This window comes from Furipterus horrens, unplaced genomic scaffold (genome assembly GCF_987537825.1).
Source record: "Furipterus horrens unplaced genomic scaffold, mFurHor1.1.pri manual_scaffold_13, whole genome shotgun sequence".
NCBI lineage: Eukaryota > Metazoa > Chordata > Mammalia > Chiroptera > Furipteridae > Furipterus > Furipterus horrens.
In genome coordinates this window covers 43,622,993-43,646,710 of record NW_028327183.1, presented here as the reverse complement: position 1 = coordinate 43,646,710, position 23,718 = coordinate 43,622,993, and the positions used below count along the sequence as shown (strand labels likewise).

General features: G+C 53.0%; 2 protein-coding genes across 4 annotated transcripts; one reads left to right on the top strand and one right to left on the bottom strand.

Moving 5' to 3' along the window:
* Window positions 1-1,537: 1,537 nt before the first annotated feature.
* PIH1D1 (PIH1 domain containing 1) lies at window positions 1,538-6,398 on the bottom strand. 3 transcript variants are annotated; one of them, XM_090261333.1, is made up of 10 exons: window positions 6,220-6,398; window positions 5,327-5,453; window positions 4,929-4,995; window positions 4,460-4,639; window positions 3,351-3,412; window positions 3,177-3,258; window positions 2,620-2,749; window positions 2,323-2,398; window positions 1,827-1,970; window positions 1,538-1,659 (listed from the first exon to the last, which is right to left on the bottom strand). In XM_090261333.1, the coding sequence occupies exons 2-10, from the start codon at window positions 5,414-5,416 to the stop codon at window positions 1,618-1,620; spliced, it is 873 nt and encodes a 290-aa protein (XP_090117459.1). In that variant the 5' UTR covers window positions 5,417-5,453; window positions 6,220-6,398; the 3' UTR covers window positions 1,538-1,617. The 3 variants fall into 3 exon arrangements, with proteins under 3 accessions (XP_090117459.1, XP_090117460.1, XP_090117458.1); XM_090261334.1 differs by having other exon boundaries at window positions 5,327-5,420; XM_090261332.1 differs by having other exon boundaries at window positions 6,229-6,398.
* ALDH16A1 (aldehyde dehydrogenase 16 family member A1) lies at window positions 6,135-21,961 on the top strand. Its single transcript, XM_090261335.1, has 17 exons — window positions 6,135-6,376; window positions 10,143-10,245; window positions 10,892-11,018; window positions 11,590-11,768; window positions 11,855-11,932; window positions 12,173-12,354; window positions 12,445-12,597; window positions 13,305-13,490; window positions 13,605-13,700; window positions 13,885-14,021; window positions 14,168-14,273; window positions 14,371-14,501; window positions 14,876-15,043; window positions 15,330-15,531; window positions 20,435-20,620; window positions 20,864-20,986; window positions 21,527-21,961. Exons 1-17 carry the CDS (start codon window positions 6,287-6,289, stop codon window positions 21,686-21,688), a joined length of 2,409 nt encoding a protein of 802 aa, XP_090117461.1. The 5' UTR covers window positions 6,135-6,286; the 3' UTR covers window positions 21,689-21,961.
* Window positions 21,962-23,718: the final 1,757 nt, after the last annotated feature.

Genomic DNA, 23,718 nt, shown 5'->3' with positions numbered 1-23,718 from the left:
CTGTGGCGGCAGAATCCTCGGCCTGGGTGTGGAGGCGGCGGCCGCGGCTCCGGGCCAGGTGTGAAGGTGGAGCAGATGGTGAAGAGGAGGGAGTGGGAAGAGAGCTCGGCCGCTGCCAAATGCTATGCCTTCGCCGGAACCATCACCATGGAGACCGAGGAAGGCAGGAAAGACCCAGCCCCACACTTTTCGGGACCTAAAAATGAGTTCTTCAGTCTCACGAAAGGTCCCCATGAGAACTACAAGTCCCAGCGACCCCTGAACCACACCGTTTGCTTCAGAAGGACCGCGTACTGCGAGGGACGCTGGGAGTTGTAGTTCTGAGACAATGTACGGAGACTACCTTGCGCCCTCTGGTGGAAACGGTGCTCACGTTCGCGCCTTCGGATGCCCATAGACGCGACGCGTAGCCGTACCCACCTTTTCCCCACCTGCTCGCCTAGTCCTCTACCCATCAATTCAACTCCGTTCCAGTCACACTGGCCTCCTTGCTGCTCTTTCAACTTACCCCCGAGTCTCTTCCATTTACTTATGCACCTAAGACTATGGAAAAAGGAGAGGGTGTTGGCAATCTTAATTCAACAAATATTTGAGTTATATGTGTCTGGCACTGTCCCCCCTCCCCCCCCCGTAGGGGATATAGCTCTAAGACTAACACTGGATATTGGAGACTCCCGGAAGAGGCCTCTAATTCAGCCAGGCTAAATTAAAGAAAACTTGAAGGTTGAAAAGCTTCCCAAGGAGCCCTGACCCATGTGGATCAGTTGCTTGGGTGTCTTCCCACTGAGTGAGAGGTTGCCAGTTTGGTCTCCGGTTCAATTTCCGGTCAGGGAATACGCACGGGTTGTGGGTTCGGGCCCCTCTTGGAGCTGTGTAAGAGACAACCGTTCAAGGAAAGCTCAGAAAGGGATGACTGGATGAGGCAGGTAAGGATGGTGGTGGGGAGTACCCACCTCAGGGGAGGCAGTACTTGAATTGGGAAGTGGGAAACAGTGACTGTGACATGAAGCACAATTCCAGAGAGCGCACTTCGTCAGGACGAGGGGCAGGAGAGGCTAGAGATGGTGGTATGCATCGGGTCACCAAAGGGCTCCAGCAATGTCCCACGAGGGCGAGACAATTAGCAAGTTCCCAGGTGTAATGGAGAGGAGGTGCCAAGTCGAGGGGCCAGCAGAAACTAAGAAGGTGCAACAAGCAGTGTGGTCAGGACGGTCTTCAGTGTGACTAGACAGTGAGAGTGAGGAAGAGGCCAGACTGAAGCATGAAGGAGACCAGACCACAAAGCCTGGAGTGCCAGGTTCAGGGGCTTGGACCTTCTCCTTGGGGCGAAGGGGAGCCAAGGACAGATTGTGAACAGGAGAGCGGCAGAGTCAGCTCTGGCACCCTGTGGGAGGCTGGTGAGGGGAGAGACTGAGGGCCAGGAGTAGGGAGAGGACGAGGTCAGAGTTGTGGCAGTGACCCCTTCGGGACACCAAGGCTACAGTCCAATGCCCCTCCTCTTTCCCACTCCCCATGTATTCCTAGCTAGACACAGAACAAGGGCAAAAATCTTTTATTTCAATCTTAGAGAAGCTACTGCCTTCTTCTGCCCACTTGGAAGCACAGGGACACAATGGGTCACGAAGGCACAGACAGAAGGGGCATCGCCACCATCAGTTGCTGAGGAGAGAAAAGGGCGAGGACTCAGGAACCAGGAGTCCAGCCGCCAACCCCTCCCCGCTTAGACCCAGGAGTCGAGGCCCCCAGTCCCTCCTCCCTCAGACCCAGGAGTCCCGGCTCCCCAAGGTCTCCACTTCTCTGCACCATCATCCACCCCACCCAGGTACCCTTCTCTTCCGATGGAAGGCCGCCTTGCTCTCATCAGAGTTGATCCGCAGGGGGATGTAAGCATCTAGATGGTACAGCCGCTGGGTGTCCCCCATCACCAGACGGTTCTCCCCAATCTCCAGCGACAGCCCTAGAGCTCCATCCTGGGGATACAGTGGAATCAGCCCACCCTTCGCTTCTTGGCAACAGGATGCAGGATAAGAACAAGGACCAGGGAGAGAAGATTCAAGAGTTGGGATACCATATTAAAGGGTCTAACATTCCAGGGAAAAAGCGGGGTGTGGTAATTACAGTTCTCCATATCTGATCACTTACAATGCCCTGGGCATCTTTGGGGTGGCACCAGAAGTGGGCTGAGGGCCCCAGGGGACAGGAGGCCGCCATACTCAAGAGGGCAGCACTAACCAGGCTCCTCCATGCCTGGCTACAAGCCCGCGTCACTTTCCCCAGAACACCCCAATCTCATTCTCTAGCTCTGGTCGAGGGCACACTCACCAGTTTGGGGAGGTCGATTTCCGCCAAGAGGAGGTCAGGGGCTTCCAGCCAAAGGTTCAGGGGAGGCTTCTCAGGGCTGGGGAGGAACGAGCGCAAGAACTGAGAAGAGCATCCAGGTCCCCTGCTGGGCTGTTTTCTCTGCCTGGCATGCGGCTCCCTTCCTTTCTAGCTCCCACCAGCCATGTTGCTTAGGGGAGCCTTCCCAGTGGGCGTTCAGCTTCTACCATCTGGGGGTTCTCAGGGCCCCAGGACGCCACCCGTATGGGGAGAGGGACTGCAAGAGCATCAAAAGCAGACCCTTCCTTAGGCCTCAAGGAGTCAGCCGTGTACAGGTTCTCCAGCTCCTGAATCCGAGGCCTTTGCTGGGAGCGGATGTTTTGCTGGGAGATGGAGCCCATGAAAGGCCGGTTCTTCAATATGCGACACTCTGCGGGGAGGGAGGGCAGGGTCAAAGGTCACATGGGTCAGGGTTCCCTTTGCTGAGTGGGGGTGGCGCTTGCACAGAAAGATTCCTGGGAGGGGCAGAGGTGGTGAGGGGTCTGACCACACCCCCATGCCTGGCTTTAGGAAGCCCGCCCACCTGAACCCCACGCCCTTCCCAGGGTATTCCCTAGTAAAATCTGACCCCTGGAGATGCTCCAGGCTCCGCTGCTCCCGCCTATCCAGACCCCGCCCGTCACCTGGAATCCTGGTCCTGGTCCCGCCCTCCCAAACACTACTCCCCTCAGTTTACCTTGGGGATCCTCACCCTCTCCCCACAATCTGCACCCTAGGGGCTAAGAAAATAGCCCACACTAGCCCCATCTCTACCAAGGATAGCCCCCAAACTGCTTCAGGCTCTGCCCGCCCCCGACCTGGATCCAGCTGCAGGTTGTATTTGTCCTCTAGGCCCTCCCTGGAGATGGTGATCACGAGCTCTCGCAGGAAATCGCTGTTCTAGGAGGGGTGGGGGGACAGGGATGCAAGAGGACTCCAGGGATAAAGGGAGAGGCCCCGCACCCAGCCTCACCCACAGCCACGCCTCCAACCTGCAGCCTCCGGTAGAAGTCGCTGTTGACAGCTACATCGTAGGCGGTACAGCCCTGGCCTTCTGCAGGGAGAGAAAGGGGGTGAGGCCCCCCACCAACCAAACACAGGCAAGGAAAAAAACAAGAAAGGATAGCAGCCACAGGAATCGGAGAGACCCGGAGATAAGGAGGAAGTGAGGACTCAAGACATGCACTTACCAGTCTGGTCTCATACCAGCCTTCAGTCTCTTCTCTGGTCCTTCCCCACTATGTCCCAGAGCTGACCTGCCTCTCCCCTGCTCACAGCCCTCCCTCGGCTCCCTGGCACACTCGGGCGAAGGTCTCAGTATTTCATCCTAGAGTGGAGGCCCTGAGTAGTCTGCCCCTCCCACGTGGACAGAAGAAAGCTCACTACTTAAGACCTCCTCCTGTAAGTTTCTCCCATCCCTCTGTTACTAAGCAATCCAGTTCAATCATTCTTTTTGGCCTCTGGATCCCTCTGTCCCTTCTGCCCAGAATCCTCTTCTCTGTCTGTACTCCTACGGCTCCTTCTAGTCTGAGGTCTGACATCTCCTCCTCCAGGAAGCCTTTCCTGACTGCTCAGAGTGGGCAAAGCGACCCTTCCAGGGCAGCAAGACTCACACAATATTGAAATAACAGGTTCTAGGTTTGATAAGTCCCTACCCCCCAGGGCACCACCCAAAGCTTGGCCCAGGAGGCTTCAGGGGACATATGTGAATTGAAAAAACAAGGAGAGAAATGCAACAGAGAGAGAAATGAGACAAGGCAGAGAGACAGAGACGGGAGAGAGCAAAGGAGAAAACAGAGATGAGAGCGGGAGCTGGCCCAGGACTATAGCCAGATTAGCTAATGAAGCACCTGCCCAGCCCTCACTCGTCCTGGAGTGGGGCAAAGAAAAGTGCCAACCCGGGCAGGTGGGCAGAATCAGGTCTGCCCCATGCAGCCGGTGTTGGAGGCCCAGCAGGCTAGTGACATGCCACCGGGAAAGGATCAGATCAGGGGCTCTGGATTTCTAGGTCCGGCAGGAGGATCCTGGGCCCTGGATTCTGGGATCCTAGGGAAGAAGGGTCCCATGGGGCTAGAGTCCTGGGCCCTTCAAGGGCACTGACTTGCATCCAGTTCAGCATGGGGCTCTCCCAGACTCATGGGGATGCGAAACCCGGCTTGGTCTTCCTCCAGCATCTGAAGTAGCTCATCCTCGGTTACATCCACCGGAGGAGGGATGGAAGGAGAGTGACAGATGTTGATGAAGACCTTCCCTTGGGATGACTTGGTCTTTATGCAGAAGCCTGGTGGGAATGGGTTGGTTCTGATTTCCATTCATCCTCTCCTCTGTGTGCCCTTCTTTTGATCTGTCCCCTCTTTGACCTCAGGCCTTCACATTCTGGTTCTGTTCCCCTCCCCACTCCTGGGATCCTCTCTTTGGATCTCCTTCTGGGTCTCTGTTCACTTCCCTACCAAGGCCTCTAAACTCCATTATTGTGTCTCTTTCCTTCCCCCTGTGTCCCCGCTGCTCCTCGTCTTTCCACCTCTCTCTGGGAATCTATCTCACTTTACTTGGGTTTCTTCCTTTCTCACCGGGTTGAGGTTGGATCTGTGTTGATTCTGATATGCTTGTCTGGGCTTGCTGGAGCTCCTTGGAGGCCTGTGTGAAGGAAAATGACTTCAGGCTTGGTGTCTGTGCTCTCAGACCCCTCATTTGTGCCTCAAATGTTTATTGAGCAATGTTTATGAATATGAGCCATGCAGGGAATAAGACATATTATGTCCCCTTCCTCCTTTGAGGAACCCAAAGAATAACCCCAATCCCATTCCTATTTATTACAGAGCCTAATAAACTTGGAGTTAAACAACTCCAATTCCCATTGACCCTGTTCCCTCTCTAGTGCATTCTGAGAACTGTAATCCCATCTCAGGGGGGAGAGGGGGAATCCCCCCAAATACCCAGGGACACAGTAGTTCTGGTCAATCCGCACCTGCAACAGCAGCTCCTCGAAACGTGCCGTCTCAGCGCCCATTGCCTCTGCCTCGTTTAGCTCCGGCATCAGAAGCTTCGAGTCCACCATGGTCCTGGGGAAGAGGCCTAGGCGTCCTCAGCAACCTCTACGTGGGGGAACTTTTGCTGGGATCTGAACTCTGGGGTCTACTTCCCCGGTCCCTCAACAGACTCAGACACACCCACTATTCTATACGAAAATCTAAGAATCTGGCCGGAGACAATAATTCTACTCAGTTCAAATACCGTCGTCAAATCTGTTGGGAGTAAATATCTCTAGATGCTCTCTAGGTACTACGCGCCACGTGTGCAAATGACAGCCACTCTTCCAGCCTCTGTGTAACCAGAAATTTGAGCTCATTCATTAACTAGCAACCACATTCCGTTACCGGCCAATCGTAGCATAAACATGAGGCCACGCCTTTCACCTCAACCAATCAAAATTAAATTGAGAATGATCACTCCGTACCACACTTCCCCTCCTTCCCGAAAATAGTACCTGGCCAGGTTACGGAACGTTTACGGTGGCACATTACGCAAAACCTGAGATTCCCTTATCTGAACTATCGCTTCGTCCCAGAGCTAGATTCAACTGTAGTAAATATATTTCGCACCAAAAGCTGCACTTTTGTGAACAGGGTAGTAGTGGAAAGACATACCAATACGACCACCCTTCTAAATCTGCAATTTTAAATATTTGCAAGGGACCCACTCTTTCTTTTCTCCTCTCGGCCCCCCCCCACTCTGAGGACTGCGCATGCTCCAACTACGTTTTCCCCAGTGCTGGCGCGTGGGCGGGGTCGTCGGGTCCTAAGGTTGAGTAACGCCCTAGCTCCTGTAGCCCGCCCTTTGCGCTGGAGGGGGCGGTTCCACCCTTTGGACCTCAAGGTTTCCTTGGGCAGAGCGCCCGGCAGTCGGTGGAAAGTGGTCTGGACGGGTGATGGCTGCCACGCGCGCAGAGCCCCGGGCCCGAGAGATCTTCACCACGCTGGAGTACGGACCGGTGCCGGAGAGCCACGCATGCGTGCTGGTGAGGGCCTGCCTGGCCGGCGCTGCCCATCCCCCTCCCAAGTATTCCGGCGCCGTTTTGCGCGCGGACTCCCATGACCCACCGCGCCAGCTCAGTGACTCCGCCCCCCTCGGCTCCGGTGATTCCCGCCATCTTTTAGAATCAGCTCCCGGAGGACGTTTCCAAGAGTCTTGCCGATTGCTGCCTCTTAACCCTTTAGTCTGTTCTTATCTCTAGTAGTTCTCGTGCTGCACGGCCCGGAACTCACGGCGGTGTTCCCCGATTTTTCAGGCACGCCCCCAACCCCCCGCGGGGTTCCAGTGATCCTTCAGAGCTCTTTCAGAACCTCCCGTGGTTCCCCGGGACTCAGAATCCCGGAGTGCTCCCATGATCCCTCAACAAACCTCTGAACCCCCGTAGACTGCCTGTGATTCGTCAGAACGTCCTGTGCTTCCCGTGGTCCTCCAGGGCACCCCCCAGAATTCTTGCGGGGCTCCCTTAATCACCCGGACCCTCCGTGGAGTCACTGTGATTTCTTAGGGCTCCCTCAGTATTTGCGGGGCGTCTTTGATCTTGGGAACTCTCAGGACCCCAGAACACATCAGAACTTAGACTACCCCTCAGAATACCCTCATGAGGCCCTCCGTGATCCCTCCCTACCTCTCGGAATGTCCTGTGGGCCCCCATGAGTCCTCAGGGCCTCAAAATCTTGATGATTCTCCCGTGACCCTCGCAATTAAGAAATTCCCTAGGACTCCTGTGATCCCTCAGGGTTTCCCACAACGTTTTCGGGGTTCCTGTAGATGAGTAAGTTACCTCGAATTGTCTTAATTACCCAGGTCCCTCAGAATTCCCCCATGAGGCTATGGTCATCTCGCAGGGTCCTCCAGCACCCAAGCTTGAGAAACTTGGGCTTCTCTTGAGGGCAAGAGGAGGCTAGAATAATAGTCCAAGCGGAAGAAGATGAGACCAGAGCCTGCACAGGCTGTGGGTCTGGAAAGGAGGGGATGACGCAGCAGTGCAGTAGGAAAGGGTTTGGGGGACAGAGAGGGCGAGGACAATTTTTGGGGTCTGGCCCTGTTACTGGGTGGCTGTCCCTCCTCTTCCCTCATGGTGAACCCTGGAGGAGCTGGCTTTTGGAAAAAGATCTGAGCCGAGTTATCACATGTTAAAGAGTGTGAGGGACCTGGGGACAGGCGTGAGCCCTCTGCAGGAGTCAAATACTACTTTGAGCCTCAGGTCTGGAGACCGGGACCTGGGAGGCACCAAAGTAGAAAGATGAATGAACCACGGGAGTGACAAGATTATCTAGATACAATGTAGACTCGGGTAAAAGGGACTGGGACAATGTACAGATGGTTCCCAAGGTTAGAAGTGGAATATCATGAAATAGTATGTAATATAAGCTTGTATTTATTGGCCGCTCATCATAATTGCAGTGAGTATCCCCAGAACCCCTGTGAGAGGGGACTGTTGTCATTATTTTAGTGATAGCCCACAGAGGCTGGACAAGGTAAGGAATCTGCCCATAGTCAGCAGCTTAAAAGAGGAAGCTGAGACTTGAACCAGAGCCTTCAGATTCCAGAGCCCGTGGTACCCCCACCTCTCCCCAAACAAAGGTCTCAACCTTATAGTCTGTTGCCCAGACTCGGCCCACAAACATGTTTTCTTTGGCCTCAACTTTATTTGTAAAAATGTCAATTAATAGACAACGAATTCCATGTAAACATCCGGGATTCCAACTTCTGTTGAAAATAAAATTCCAAAATTTGGCAACCTTTGGGCCATGTTCCCTGACAAAAGTCATCTGGATCCATTAGCGGCAGTCTTCCTAGACGAGTCGTGAGTTCCCAGTCTCCACCAGGCCCTCTTATCACACAAACGTGGTCTGCTGGGACCCTGTGGACATTCTTTTAGGGTTTTGTTTGTCTTTGGGGGGAAATTTTGCAAAATTCCTCCAAGTACTTAATATGATGAGCATCCGTGTGCTTCAGTGATCATCAACATTTGGTTCAACGTTGTATCCCTTTGTGTTCTCCTTTTCTGGAGTGACCTAAATCCCAGCTGTCATGTTATTTTCCCATAAATATTTGATTCCTCTTTTCATTTTTTTTAAAAGAGTGTATTTATTTATTTTTAGAGAGAGGGGAAGGGAAGGAGACAGGGAGAGAAACATCAATGTGTGGTTGCCTCTCACGCACCTCCGACTGGGGTCCTTTCCCACCACCCAGGCATGTGCCCTGACTGGGAATTGAACCAGCGACCCTTTGGTTTGCAGGCCAGCACTCAATTCATGAGCCATACCAGCCAGGGCTGATTCCTCATTTCTAACATATAAGGACCCGTTATGTAACATAACCACCATGCCATCTTCACACTTAACATGACTAGTCATTCTTTAATATCAGTTAATGCCTAGCTTGGGTTCATATACCCTCAACTGTTTCAAAAGTGTCTCCCCTGGTGGGGTGGGGTTTGAATTAGGAACTTGTGGCCGACCATTTGACTTTAAAGCAAAATGAGAGGAGGAAGGGGAAGAGAAAAATCAGGACACTGTGGCATCAGGGATGCTAAAAGAAGAGTTTGAAGAAGGACAAAGTGGGAAGTGTCTTGGATTTAGCAAGGCTTTGGAGAAGACAGGACCAGGGACAGGAAGAATCATGAAGCCAATGTGGAGGGAGAGAAGCAATAAAATTAATAGAAAGTCTTAACTAGTGCTGTTCTGACTATGTAATAGGCATGATTCATTTAATCCTTACCACGGCCTTGTGAAGTGGGGGGTTGGGGGGACTCTCGTCCCCATCTTCCAGATGGCTTAGCAGAAGTCAGTGTGTTATAAGGTCTGTTTAGGCTGCACAATCAGTAAGTCCCAGAGCCAGGATTCAAACCCTGGCTGTGTGGCCCCTCCCTCCAGGGTCCCCACACTAGGCTGCCCCTCTGCAAATCCCATGTGCTACGCTGTGGGCTCAGTTAGCCATGTCACAGCCTAACAAGCCGCACTGGCAGGGCAGCATCCAGCCCGTCTTCAGTGAGGGTCCATGCCCGCTCCCCAAGTGATGACAGCTGAGATGGGAGGGACCACCATGCCACAGGTGGGGGGGGGGGGGGCACCTGGCTTAGAAGCCACATGATCTCATGGGCCTTGTTTCCAGGGCTCTGGCAAGGGTCACAGGTGTACAAACAAAAACTTGCACATGAACATTTTCTACCAGCACAGTTCCCAATAGCCAAAAGCAGAAATGGCCCAAATACCCATCAGCTGACAAATGGATAAACAAAATGTGGTCTATCCAGATAGTGAATATCGTACAGCCATAAAAAGACATGTTGATACAGCCTACAACATGGGTGAATGTCACAAACACCATGCCAAGTGAAAGAAGCCACATAGTATAGGATTCTGTTTCTGGGAAAGGCCCAGAATAGGCAAATCCACAGAACAGGAAAGCAGATCAGTCGTTACCAGGGGTTGGGGACAATGGGAAGGGAGAATGAGCGCCCTATGGGTACAGAGTTGTCTTTTGGGGTGATGAAATGTTCTGGAATTAGGGGTGATGGTTGCATGACTTTGTGAATGTAACTAAACGTCCCCAAATTGTATGCTTTAGTGAATTTACGTTACACGTCTCTAATGTTTATGTGTATTTACACTTACACAGGAAAAGAATTAGCTGATGGGCAAATGGGGGCAGGTGTTCCCCTCCCAGAGGACACTGGAAAGGGGTCAGCTCTGCCAGCTGCCACCCAGACCCCCTTCCCAACTGTTTCCTCCCCCGCCCCCTTCCAGGCCTGGTTGGACACCCAGGACCAGTGCTTGGGTCACTATGTAAATGGAAAGTGGCTAAAGCCGGAACACAGGAATTCAGTGCCCTGCCAGGATCCTGTCACAGGTATGAGGTATCCCCCAGTCATTAGGGGAGGGAGAGGCACCCATGCCCCCAGCCACCCCACCAAAGACACCCCATTCACTTTGCTCAAGGCTGATGGGGCGGGGGGAGGCTGAGAGTTCTGGTTCCTCCTGATAATAATTATTCTAATATGATCCCAAGTCCCTGCGGACACTTTCGGGGTCACCATCTACTGAAATCCCTTCCTTGCTTGCAGAAGGCAGGCAGAGCAATGACCAGTAGTAGTTTTTGTTTTTTGGTGTTTTTTTTTTAATCAATTACAGTGTTTCTTTTTTAAAAGATTTATTTATTTTTAGAGAGGGGGGAAGGGAGGGAGAGAAACATCAGTGTGTGGTTGCCTGTCGAGCGCCCCCAACTGGGGACCTGGCCTGCAACCCAGGCACGTGCTCTGACTGGGAATCGAACTGTCAACCCTTTGGTTCACAGGCCAGTGCTCAATCCACTGAGCCACTGCAGCCAGGGCATGACCAGTAGGTTTATTCCCATTGGTCAGGTGATAAAACCGAGGCCCTCAGCAAGGCTGGGGACCAGCTTTACTGCCTGCTCCCAGTCTCCAGAAATCTCAGCCCCCTCCAGTGCTGACACAGCCTCTCCCGCTTTGATCTGAATCCTCCATTGGTCTCCCTAGGAGAGTACTTGGCCAGTTGCCTCCAGGCACAGCCCGAGGATGTGGCGGCAGCCGCAGAGGCAGCTGGAACCGCGTTGAAGAACTGGAGCAGACTCCCTGGATCCTCTCGGGCCCAGCATCTGAACAGGTGATGCAGCTGAGGTGGGGACCCCAGGAGGTGGGAAAGGACTTAAGAAAAAAAAGGCTAGTTCCCAACATCCCAAGGAATTCATTGGCCACAGAGGCTCATATTCCCAGAATGCCTTGGGGCCTTTAGTGACTAAAACATACACTTCTCACTATTCATTGGGACTAGTAATAACAAAGCCTCGATTTTCCAGAATATCCTTGGGGCTCATTGGGGCTCCATTTCTCAGCAGCTCATTGGGGCTGGTGAAGCCTCACATCCCATTTTCCAGCACCCTCCTGGGGCAGCTAGAGACAAAGATGCCATTCCCCAAAATGTAATTGAGATTAGAGTTAAGCGTCAGTACCTCTGGGGGTTAAAGGTGTCCAAAATCTTCACACAGCAGCCTCAGGTTTTGCTTCCTGGACTACATTTCCCATAAATCTCTAGTGTCCTTCACCCCTGGTAAGTGGCAGGGATGTCCCAGGGGTTCATAGGTATTATTGTAGGCCAGGCATATGGGATGTGTTCCAAGACCATTATCAGACTAAGGGGTACCGGGCAATGACCATCCGCATTTCTTTCTCCGCAGGCTGGCCAAGATGATCCAGAAACACCAGCGGCTGCTGTGGACCCTCGAGTCCCTGGTTACCGGGCGGGCTGTCCGAGAGGTTCGAGACAGGGATGTCCCACTGGCCCTGCAGCTGCTCCAGTACCATGCAATTCAGGCACACGCCCAGGAGGAGGCGCTGGCCGGCTGGGAGCCCATGGGTGAGAAGCAGGAGTCCCGGTCCCCAGCCCCCTCCTCTGTCAGGACCCAGCAGGGCCTATTCCAGCTGCCTCATTTGTTCTTGCAGGAGTGATTGGTCTCATCTTGCCACCCACATTTTCCTTCCTGGAAATGATGTGGAGGGTTTGCCCTGCCCTGGCTGTAGGTAAGTGATGGGCTAGGGGTCTGGACCCCTGGGTCTGAGGGAGGAGGGGCCGGGGGCCTGACCCCTGGGTCTGAGGGAGGAGGGGCCGGGGGCCTGGACCCCTGGGTCTGAGGGAGGAGGGGCCAGGGGCCTGACCCCTGGGTCTGAGGGAGGTGGGGCCGGGGGCCTGGGCACCCGGGTCTGAGGGAGGAGGGCCCAGGGGCCTGACTCCTGGGTCCTTGAGCTGCCCGACTCCCGCAGGCTGCACTGTGGTGGTCCTCGTGCCCCCTGCCTCCCCGACGCCCCTCCTCCTGGCCCAGCTGGCAGGAGAACTAGGCCCATTCCCAGGAATCCTCAACGTGATCAGTGGCCCTGCCTCCCTGGGGCCTGTCCTGGCCAGCCAGCCTGGAGTCCAGAAGGTGGCCTTCTGTGGATCAGTTGAGGTATCTTCAGGGCTAGGAGGGTGACAGGACATGGCGGGGGGGCCAGAAGGCTGTTCCCGAAACTGAAACCTGGGGAGGGCTGTCCCTCAGGAAGGACGTGTCCTTCGGCGGACCCTGGCAGGCATGGGGCCTGAGCTGGGCCTGGCACTGGGCGCCGAATCGCTGCTGCTGCTGACAGACACTGCGGATATAGACTCGGCCGTGGAGGGTGTCGTGGATGCAGCCTGGTCCGACCGCAGCCTGGTGAGACCTGGGAGCCAGTGTCCCCCAATGTCCTGGCGGCTGAGGTAGTCTGGCTTCAGATCTTGGGGACCCCATGTCTCTGTTCATTTTATTTTATTTTATTGTTTTAAAGATTTTATTTATTTTTAGAGAGAAGGAAAGGGAGGGAGAAAGCAAGGGAGAGATACATCAATGTGTGGTTGCCTCTCGTGCGCCCTGAACTGGGGACCTGGCCCGCAACCCAGGCACATGCCCTGACTAGGAATCGAACCTGCGACCCTTTGGATCACAGGCCAGCATTCAGTCCACTGAGCCACACCAGCCAGGGCTCTGTTCACTCAATATTTAGTTCTTGGTGTCCCAAAGCTATCTTTACACCATCACCTGCGAGGGACTTCTTGTCACCTCTGATTTCCGAACCTCCCCCTCTCTCCTGGTCTTTCAGGGGCGCGGCCTGTGTCTCTGGCTCTGTAGGATTCCTCCTTGTTCTGAGTGCTGATGTTCCTGGTTTTCTAACCTCCATCTTTACTCTGAATCGCCAGCTTTCTGTAACTCCACCTCCTGCCTGGGATCTGGGGCCTCGGAGAGTCACCAGGGTCCCTGGCCACTTCTCCCTGGCCCTCCTTTGATCTCTGCATCTGTGTCCCCAAGTCTCAGCCCTCTGTGGGGACCTGTCTCCCTGACATGGGCCCTGAGTTGGCCCACCCTGATATCCCTTTTCCCAACAGGGGGGCCTCAGGCTTCTCATCCAGGAGTCTGTGTGGGATGAGGCACTAAGGCGGCTCCAGGCGCGGATGGGGCGGCTTCGGGCAGGCCGAGGGCTGGATGGGGCCGTGGACATGGGGGCCCGGGGCGCCGCTGCACGTGAGCTGGCCCAGCGCTTTGTGCGAGAGGCCCAGAGCCAGGGTGCGCAGGTGAGCCGGGCGGTGCAGGCCCCAGGGGGCTGGGGAAGGAGGGGCCTGGCCTTCCGGGTTCTTGGGGAGGAAACACCTGGGAGCCGAGTTCCAGATCCATTTCTTTCTCCCCAGGTGTTCCAGGCTGGCGATGTGCCCTCAGACAGCCCATTCTTCCCCCCAACCTTGGTCTCTGACCTGCCCCCAGCCTCCCCGTGTACCCAGGCAGAGGTGCGCCCTTTAGGGTCCCGGGGATCCTGTCCCATCCCCCCAACCTGAGGCAGCAGCGAGGCCCCTGTGTAACCCTTTGGCCTCCGTCTGGGGCCGCTGACTGCTGGACGCTGGTCCCCTGAGAAGTGGGGTGTCGGAGGCAGGGGCTAACCAGGCTGCCTGAACTCACTGCTCCCCCTTCCAGGTGCCATGGCCCCTGGTCGTGGCCGCCCCCTTCCGCACCGCCAAGGAGGCGCTGGCCGTAGCCAGCGGGACGCCCCGGGGAGGCAGCGCCAGCGTGTGGAGCGAGCGGCTGGGGCAGGCGCTGGAGCTGGGCTACGGGTCCGTCGGCGCCCCCGGGGCCCAAAAGCAGCCTGTTGGGGTGGCCCGGGCTCCGTCTTTGTGTCTCCGTCCCTCTCTGGGTCTCTCTCCGACTCCCCTCCCCCTCGGCTTCCTGTTCTCTCGCTGATGTCCCCCTCTCCCCGCAGGCTCCGGGTGGGCACAGTCTGGATCAACGCCCATGGCCTCAGAGACCCTGCAGTGCCCACAGGTGGCTGCAGGGAGAGTGGGTCGTCCTGGCATGGGGGCCTAGATGTGAGTGCCCTCCCAGCCCCCCGCACCCCCCGCCGTCACTGCCCCTTCATCAGCCTTGTGCCCGCCTCTCGTCCCCTTGACCCTGCCCCTCTCACAGGGTCTGTATGAGTACCTGCGACCCTCGGGGGCCCCTGCCCGGCTGCTCTACGTTTCTGAGAATCTGAACTATGACACCTTTGGCCTTGCTGTCCCCTCAGCCCTACCGGCTGGGCCCGAAACAGGTCCCAGGTGAGCTGTTCCAGGGGCCACATCTCCCAGAATCCCTGGTCGGGGGGCGGGTGTGAAGGGGCAAAGGGAAGTTGTGGCAGGTTCCTCATGGACTATGGACTGAAGGGGAGTTCATAAGAGCCACCGAGGGGTCCCCAAGTCCCACTGAAAATTGCATTGTGCGTCTTATGGCATCACACCCACCACCCAGACCTGCTGAGAGCCTCACTTCTGCTCAGTGAAGGTCTGTGGTTGCCCAGACTCTCACGGGCCCAGAATTCGGGCTCACCCAGAGGCTCCTGGGAGCTGGAGGGGTGCATCCAGTGGGGTGGCGCGTGGGCTCTGAGCAGACCTATGCCCCGGGACTGGTCCCCTCACTCCTCACCCTGCTCCAGCCCAGCACCCCCGTATGGGCTCTTCGTGGGGGGCCGTTTCCAGGCTCCTGGGGCCCGGAGCTCCAGGCCCATCCAGGATTCGCAGGGCAAACTCCATGGCTATGTGGCCGAGGGCGGAGCCAAGGATATCCGAGGTGCTGTGGAGGCGGCTCACCAGGCTGCCCCTGGGTGAGTGGGGCCACACAGGAAAACCCAGGGGTGGTGAAGCGTCAGAGAGGGTAGTCTGGGACCCCCATGGGCTCATGGGCTGTGGGGTCTGGATCTCGAGGGCTGGCAGGCTGTGGAGTCAGAGCTCCCAGGGCAGACGGGATAGGGGTCTGGTCTGTCACTCTCTTCCTTGGGCGGGTGAGCCATGGGCCTGGACTCCCCGGGTAGGGGCTGTGGGCAGAGGAGGGGCACCTGGGAAGAGCCAGGACCAGGATACCAACCCCCACTGTGCACTGTCCACCCACAGCTGGGTGGGCCAGGCCCCGGGGGCTCGGGCAGCCCTGCTGTGGGCGCTGGCAGCCGCCCTGGAGCGCCGGGAGCCCACGCTGGCCTTGAGGCTGGAGAGGCACGGAGTGGAGCTCAAGGCCGCCAAGGCAGAGGTGGAGCTGAGCGTGAGGCGGCTCCGGGCGTGGGGGGCCCGCACCCAGGCCCAGAGCTGCAGCCTGCAGGTGAGAGGGGTCTGCGGGCAGCCTGGAGTGGGGTCAGAGCGAGGCTCCAAAATGAGCCAGATCTGGGGCCGAAGTTGTGATCGCCAGCGAGTAACCTTTCCTCTTTGTGCCTTGGTTTCTTCATCTGTATAATAGGCATGCCGCAGGTTAGTGTTCCAGATAGTTACTGACCCATTCATTACTGGGTCATGAAATCAATTTAGTGCATTACAGCCATGACTTTCTTCCTTTAAAGACAAAACACTTTTATTTATTGCTTTTTAAGAGAGAGAAAGACATCGATTTTTTTTTCCACTTATTTACTCATTGGTTGATTCTTTTTCCTTTTTAAATTATTTACTTACTTAAGAATATTTTATTTATTTTTAGAGAGAGGGGAAGGGAGGGAGAAAGAAAGGGAGAGAAACATCAATGTGTGGTTGCCTCTGGCACGCCTCCAACCAGGGACCTGGCCCACAACCCAGGCATGTGCCCTGACTGGGAATCGAACCGGCCACCCTGTGGTTCGCAGGCCAGCGCTCAATCCACTAAGCCACACCAGTCAAGGCCAGTGGTTGATTCTTGTATGTGCCCTGACCAGAGGTTGAACCCACAACCTTAGTGTATTGGGAGGATGCTCTAACCAACTGAGCTACCTGGCCAGGGCTGTATGACAGTTCTGAAAGTTTGGTTTTAATTGAGGTATAATATACACATAGTAAACTGGACCTTCTTAGGTCTCCGATCAGGTGAAGTTTGACATATGCATACAATTGTACAGTCACAATCAATACAAAACATTTCATCACCCCAAACGCTTTCTCCCTCCCTTTGTGACTAGTCCTCTTCCCCTGACTCCCAGTGCTTGGCAACCACTCAACTTTCTGTCCTTTTAGTTTTCTTCTTGAAGATCATAAATAGATTTGTACTGTGTAGTGTTTTGTCTCTGGTTTCTTTCATTGCTGTTTTTGTGTGTGTGTTTTTAAAGATTTATTTATTTTTAGAGAGAAGGGAAGGGAGGGAGAAAGGGAAGGAAACATCGATCAGTTGCCTCTCGCGCGCCCCAGCCAAGGACATGGCTGACTCACAACCCAGGTATGTGCCCTGACTGGGTGACCTTTTCATTTGTGGGACGACGCCCAACCCACAGAGCCACACCAGCCAGGGCTCTTCCTTTGCTTTTAAGGTTCATCCATATTGTACAGATCAGTACTTTCCTTTTTAATGCTGCAAAGTAGTCTCTTACGTGTGCACCATGTTTGTTCCTGCATTGACAGTTGCTAGAATGTTGGGTATTTCCAGCCTCTGGCTATTAAGAGTAAGTGATGTGCATGTATGCCTTTGTGTGAATGTAAGTTTTTATTGCTCCTGGGTTAATATGTAGGAATCAGGTTGCTAGATGGTGTGATAGGTGCATATTTAATTTTATGAGAAACTGCAAAACAGTTTTTCAAAGTGCTGGACCATTTTACTCTCCCACCAGCAATGTATGTATTTAAGTTTCTATACATCCTCACCAATGATTTAGAATTACCAATTTTTATATAAAATTTTAGCCATTTTTCTGCCTTGACTGGTGTGGCTCAGTTGGTTGGAGCGTTGTCCTATAAACTGAAAGGTTGCCATTTCGATCCCTGGTCAGGGCACATACCTGGGTTGTAGATTTGATCCCCAGCTGGGGCACATATTGGAGGCAGTCAATTGGTATTTCTCTCTCACACGGATGTCTCTCTCTCTGTCTTTCTCCCCCGCCCCCCTTCCTCTCTCTCTAGAAGCAATGAAAAAGAATATCCTGTGGTGAGGATAAAACTGTAGCTGTTTTTCATGGGCACGTAGTTACACCTCATTGTGGCTTTAGTTGGCCTGTCCCTAATGATTAACCTTCAGTGGGCCGGGCATCTTCTGTGTGCCTGTTTGCCATTCACGTCTCTTTGATGAAGTGACTAATTTTAACCCTTAAAATTAGTTTTATTGTTGAGTTGAAGAGCTCTTTATGCATTCTGAGTCTGAGTCCTTAATGAAATATGTGTTTTGCCCTGGTTGCTGTGGCTCAGTGGATTGAGCGTCGGCCTGAAAGCCAAGTGTTGCTGGTTCGATTCCCAGTCAGGGCACATGACTAGGTTGCTCGTCAGGTCCCCAGTTCAGGGCGAGAGTGAGAGGCAACCACACAGTGATGGAAAAAATATATATATATGTGTTTTGCAAATATCTTCTCTATTGCCTTGGCTTTGTCATTTTCTTGTCTTTATTATTATTATTTTATATTAGTTTCAGGTGTACAGCATAGTGGTTAGACCATTATAAAATGTATAGTGATCTGTCCTATAATTCAGGTACCCACCTGGCACCATACGTAGTTCTTACAACATTATTTTTATTTTAAAGGTTTTATTTATTCATTTCTAGGGAGAGAGGAAGGGAGGGAGAAAGAGGGAGAGAAATATCATTCAGTTGCCTCTCACATACCCCTAATCGGGGACCTGGCCCACAACCGAGGCATGTGCCCTGACTGGGAATCGAACCGGCAACCTTTTCTTTCACAGGCCAGTGGTCAATCCAATGAGCCACACCAGCCAGATAAATAATATTTATAATAGTCAAAAGAATGGGGTTTTAAAGTAACCTTGCAAATGAAAGCACAGTTGACAAAGTTGTCCTAAGATAGATATAGAACAGCTAACCTAGTAACTGCCAAGCTGCAGACTGGGGCTGGTTGGTAGAGAAGCTTTAAATAATGGAATTGAATTCCATGGAAATTCCCTGTGAGGTAGACATATGTCTTACAGATAGTTGGCACCTCAAAACTCACCCCTGCTCTTACCATGAAAGGGACAAAGCAAAAACCACTATTTTGCATGTATCAACTGTCACATGTTCAAATATACCTTATCTACTTGAAAAGCTTCTTCCAAGCACCAGAATTCTGTCTTTATCTTTTTTTTTTTTTCCTTAAGTTTTTATTTTCGGTGAGAGGGGAAGGGAGGAGGAAAGAGAGAAAGAGAAACATTGATGTGAGAGAGAAACAGGAATCAGTTGCCTCTCTCACACCCCCAACTGGGGACCTGGCCCACAACCCAGGCACGTGCCCTCACTGGGAATTGAACTGGCGACCTTTCAGACCTCAGGCCAGTGCTCAATCCACTGACCAGCCAGGGCCCCCCCTGATTTTCATAGTCACGTTATGTAGGCTCCTATTCCTGGTTCTGGTGCTCTGAACTGGGGAACCCTTTCCTCCTTGGGGGTTGGGGGGGACCTCTGCAGCTGAGATTTCCCTCCAGATTGATTCTCAATCGCCACGTGAGAGGGTGGACGCACCAGAACTCTTACCCTGCTGGTGGGAATGTGACTGGGGAGAAATCATTCTGGAAAACAGTTTGACAAGTTCCTCAAAAGTGAAAAGCGATACTGTTAACCCAGCCGCGATTCCTAGGTGTTTACCTTGATCAACTTGATTTTTAGGTTTTAACCCGAGAGAAGTGAAAGCATGTGTCCACACAGACTTAGACCGACATTTTTCATTGTAGCCCAAAACTCGAAGCACCCACGTGTCCCTCAGTAGGTTACGAGGTGCAATATGGTACATGCTTGCAATGGAATCCCACTTGGCAGTCAGAGGGACTGAACCTCCAAATGACTATACTGAGTGAAAAGTCGGGTTACAGCCCTGGCTGGTGTGGCTCAGTTGCTTGGGTGTCATTCTGCAAAGCGGAAAATAGCTGATTGGATTCCTAGCCAGGGCGTGTGCCTGGGTGGCGGGTTTGGACCTCGGTCACAGCAAGTACAAGAGGCAACCGATTGATGTTTCTCTCCTACTCTTTCTCCTCCCATCTCCTCTCTCTAAAAATAAAGTAAATTAAATTTATTTTTTTAAATGTCAGATTACAAGAGTATAAACTGTGATTCCATATCTAGAAAATTGTAGAAAATACAAACTAATTTATAGTGAGTGAAAGCAGGTCAACGGTTGTCTGGGACAGAGAGGGTTCAAGTAGGGGTTAGAGGGAAGGATCACAAAGGGGCGCAAGGAAATTTGGGGGGTGAAGTTGATCTCGATTGCGGGGATGATTTCATGAGTGTATGCACATGTCAAAACTTACCTAAATGTACTCTTTAAAATGTGTGTAGTTGAGTGAATGTCAGTAGAAAGGTTTTCTTTTAAATCCTTACCCAAGATATGTTTATTGATTTGAGAGAGAGAGGAAGGAAGAGAGCGAAACATTATTGGTTGCCTCCCACACGTGCCCCAACTGGGGTGTGAACCCATAACCTAGGTAGGTCCCCTGACTGGGAATCGAACCCACAATCTTTTGGTGTACAGGATGATGCTCCAACCAACTGAGCCACTGTCCAGGGCCAATTATAATGTTTGTTTGTTTGTTTTTTTAATGTACACACACAAACAAACCCATGGGCCAGGTTCTGAGCCCTCTGCACACATTAGCTCATCTCATTTTATTTATTTTTATTTTTTGGAGAGAGAGAAACATCGATTTGTTGTTCCACTTATTTATGCATTTACTGGTTGATTCTTGTATGTGCCCTGACCGGAGATCAAACCCACAACTTTGGCGTATTGGAAGATGCTCTAACCAACTGAGCTACCCTGCCAGGGCAGCTTATTTCATTTTAACAGCAAATGTCTGAGGTAGGTACTATTATTATCGTAATTTGAAATATGGGAAACTAAGACCCAGAGAGGTTAAGTAACTCGCTTACGGTCACACCGCTGATGATCGGTGGAGCTAGAACTTGAAACTAGACCATCTGGCTCTGAACTATCACCTGGTTATATTATTATTGGAGATATTATGGAGAAGTAAAGATGAGGATGTGAGGAGGAAGAGGGCAGGTGATGAAGATGGCCGTGGGAGGGTAGTCAGGTATCCCTGCATTTCCGCCTTTGACCGCCCACCTGTCTCTGCAGGTAGCTGAGCTGAGAGGTCCTGTGCTCCGACTACGGGAGCCGCTGGGAGTGCTGGCTATTGTGTGCCCAGACAAGTGGCCCCTGCTTGCCTTTGTGTCCCTGCTGGCCCCTGCCTTGGCCCATGGCAACACTGTGGTCTTAGTGCCCAGCGGGACCTGTCCTATCCCCGCCTTGGAGGTCTGCCAGGTACAGTCGCCTGCCTGCTGCTGCTCCCAGCAGCCCCTGGGGCAACAGACAAATGAAAGATGCCCCAAGGCCTACACGGAACTCAGCTCTCACCCTCGCCCCTTAGTAACCATGGTAACCCCAGTCCTATTCCTCTGGGAGCCCCATTATACTCCCCTAGGTGCTCACTCCCCTACCCCCATTGCCCTTGGGGCCTCAGACTCTTTCCCTCTTAACCCCAGTGGCCCATTCTCTGTCCCTTAGGATATGGCCACCTTGTTGCCAGCGGGCGTGGTGAACGTAGTGACAGGAGACCGGGACCACCTGACCCGCTGCCTGGCCTTACACCAGGACGTGCAGGCCCTATGGTATTTCGGATCTGCCCAGGTACCCTTTGTTTTGCTATGTCTATATCTTAAACTTCACAATAGGCTCTTCCTTTTCTGTGAACATGTCTCTGCCCCCTTAAAACTCCCGCTGCTATAGGGGGAGAAACTCCTTGGCAACCTGGTTCTGAGGGCCTGCCCATTGGACCCCTAGTTGCTAAGGAAGAAGTTGTGCTTAGCAACAAAGGCTTGAGATCTTGCCTGTCCCAAAGACCTAATCTTATTGGACAACCCATTGCTACAGACCACGCCCTAGCAACAGAGTTAGAAGCCCGTAGTCCTGATGGGAACTCCTTGTCAACAGAAACCTCAGGCCCCGTTTGAACCTGGGCTGCTAACTGAGAGGAAGTTCCCTAGCCACAAAGGTCAACGCTGTTTCCCTCAGCATCTAGGAGGTTTGCTTTCCAGCAGCTGAGCAATAGAGCAACAGGGTCAAGCCTTCATTCCCCTGCTCAATAATAGTCCTTGTTGCCAAGGAAGCAGCTGCTCATCAAATGAGCTAGAGGAAACGCTGACCCCCCACCCCCCATCTCCATGCCAGGGTTCCCAGTTTGTGGAATGGGCCTCTGCGGGAAACCTGAAGCCCGTGTGGGTGAACAGGGGCTGCCCACGAGCCTGGGAGCAGGAAGCCGCAGGGGCAGGCCCAGAGCTAGGACTTCGGGCAGCACGAACCAAGGCCCTGTGGCTGCCCATGGGCGACTGACGCCTGCGTGTCACCCATGCCATCTTGGATGGAGAAGAGCTGGACCCCAACAGACTCCAGATGTCTGGAACGTTATGCTTACTTTGGTTTCCATGCCCTGAAATGAACTCTGACCAACGTCAGCTGGACTTCAGAGGGAGGGAACGGGCAGTAACTTTCGGTCCATTTGAAGCCAATTTCGTTCTGTGACTCAGCGGCCTAGGGGGCTGGCTCCTGTACAGCAGAGTTTGCGAAACAAATAAAGGGGACTCTGAGAAGCCCAGGGACAGGCCAGCAGGGCCTCTTGTTTCTTCTGGTCTTCTCCGTCAGGTACCTCCTGCTCTTGGACCTTCTCTGCCTATGCACTGCCTCGGAATCCGTGGTGTGCTGGTATAAAATAAAACACAGTAGTCCTGGCGAGGTAGCTCAGTTGGTTAGAGCATTTTCCCCATACGCCAATATTGCGAGTTCGATCCCTGGTCAGGGCACATTAAAGAAGCAACCGATGAATGTATCAATAAGTGGAAGAACAAATCAATGTTTCTTTCTCTCTCTCCTTTCCTCTTTCTTTAAAATCAATAAATTAAAAAACAAAACAGTAGCTCTGGTGAGGTACTTGTGCCAATTTCCATGGTGTAAATGCTCCCACCACGTCAGCTGTCAAGTTCCAGATGATTGAACAATCAGCTGACAGAATTCCTGAATTTTAAAAGCTTCCAGGAGCTGCTCCAGCATACCACTGTTTTAGAATTCTTTTTGATGCAAAAAACTCACACTAGCTTAGGATACAATGAAATTTTCTGGAAGGCTTAGAGAAGACAGGACAAGACACACATCTGGACGTCCCAGGTCCTGACAACCTGAATGTGGGTACGGAACCAGGGCAGGTGCTTTCTGTGGGCCACATAATCTCAGGACTTGTATCTGCTTCTCCGCTCCATTTCAAATATTCGTAGCCATGTGACTTCAGGAAAGCTGCTTGGCTACTGTGAGCTTCCCTTTCCTCACCTGTAAAACGGAGCTAATAGTTACAACCGGTTGGGTGGACTCAGTGAGGAGTACACAGGACGTGCGTAATGAATGCCAGCTGTTAGAGGTTGATCTTGGCCTTGGAGCAAACGAGAAAGGGCACCTTTTCAGCGTTTCACTGAGGCGGGGCCGAGCGGATTACCGGTCCCAGGTTGTGGATGTTTGGACAGAAGAGACACGGGAATGCGAGGGTCGGAGGAAAGTCCCTGGAAGGTTCTATCGTTCCATCTGGTTTGACAGCTCCCTCCCAGATTCCACGGGCTGCCTCAGTGTCCTTCCTATTCATTCGGATACTTGCCAGCAGAAGCCCACTGTGGGCAGGTCGGCAGACCACCAGCCGAGACCCCTGGCCATGCTCCGCGCCACATTAGCAGGAGGGGACATCTGATTGGCCAACGTGGGTCAGTTTTCACTTCTGGGCCAATCACGTCAGCCCAGGGGGTGGGAGCTCCTGGTTGGTGCAGCTGCGCTGTCAGTCAACAAATATAGTGCGCGTGTACTGGGAGTGAGGGCTGGGCGCTGGGGAGACAGCCATGGACAAGCCAGCCTGGCCTCGTGGAGCCGGGTTTCTCGTGGGTGAAAGGTGTATTTGTTTCCTGCCGCCTGCTGTGAGAAATTACCACAAAGCAGCTTAAGGCTCTATTTTTAATTTTTTAGAAACCTCCATACTGTTTTCACAGTGGCTGCGCCAACTTATATTCCCACCAACAGTGCGTGAGGGTTCCCTCCACATCCAGCATCCGCATCCTCGCCAACATCGATCTCTTTGTCTTCTTGATAGTGGCCGTTCTGACAGTGTGAAGTGACTTATTACTGTGGCTTTGACTTACATTTCCCTGATGATGAGTGATTGATTGCCTTGAGTCTGAAGGTGCAGTGGAATCTGATTAGGCTAGAAAGTGGCCGAGGAGCATTGGAGGTCTTGCTTCCCAGCAGTTATCAGTTTTGGTTCAACCGCTTATAAAATCTTAGAAAAAGCCCTGGCTGGTGTGGTTCAGCGGATTGAGCGCCAGCCTGCAAAC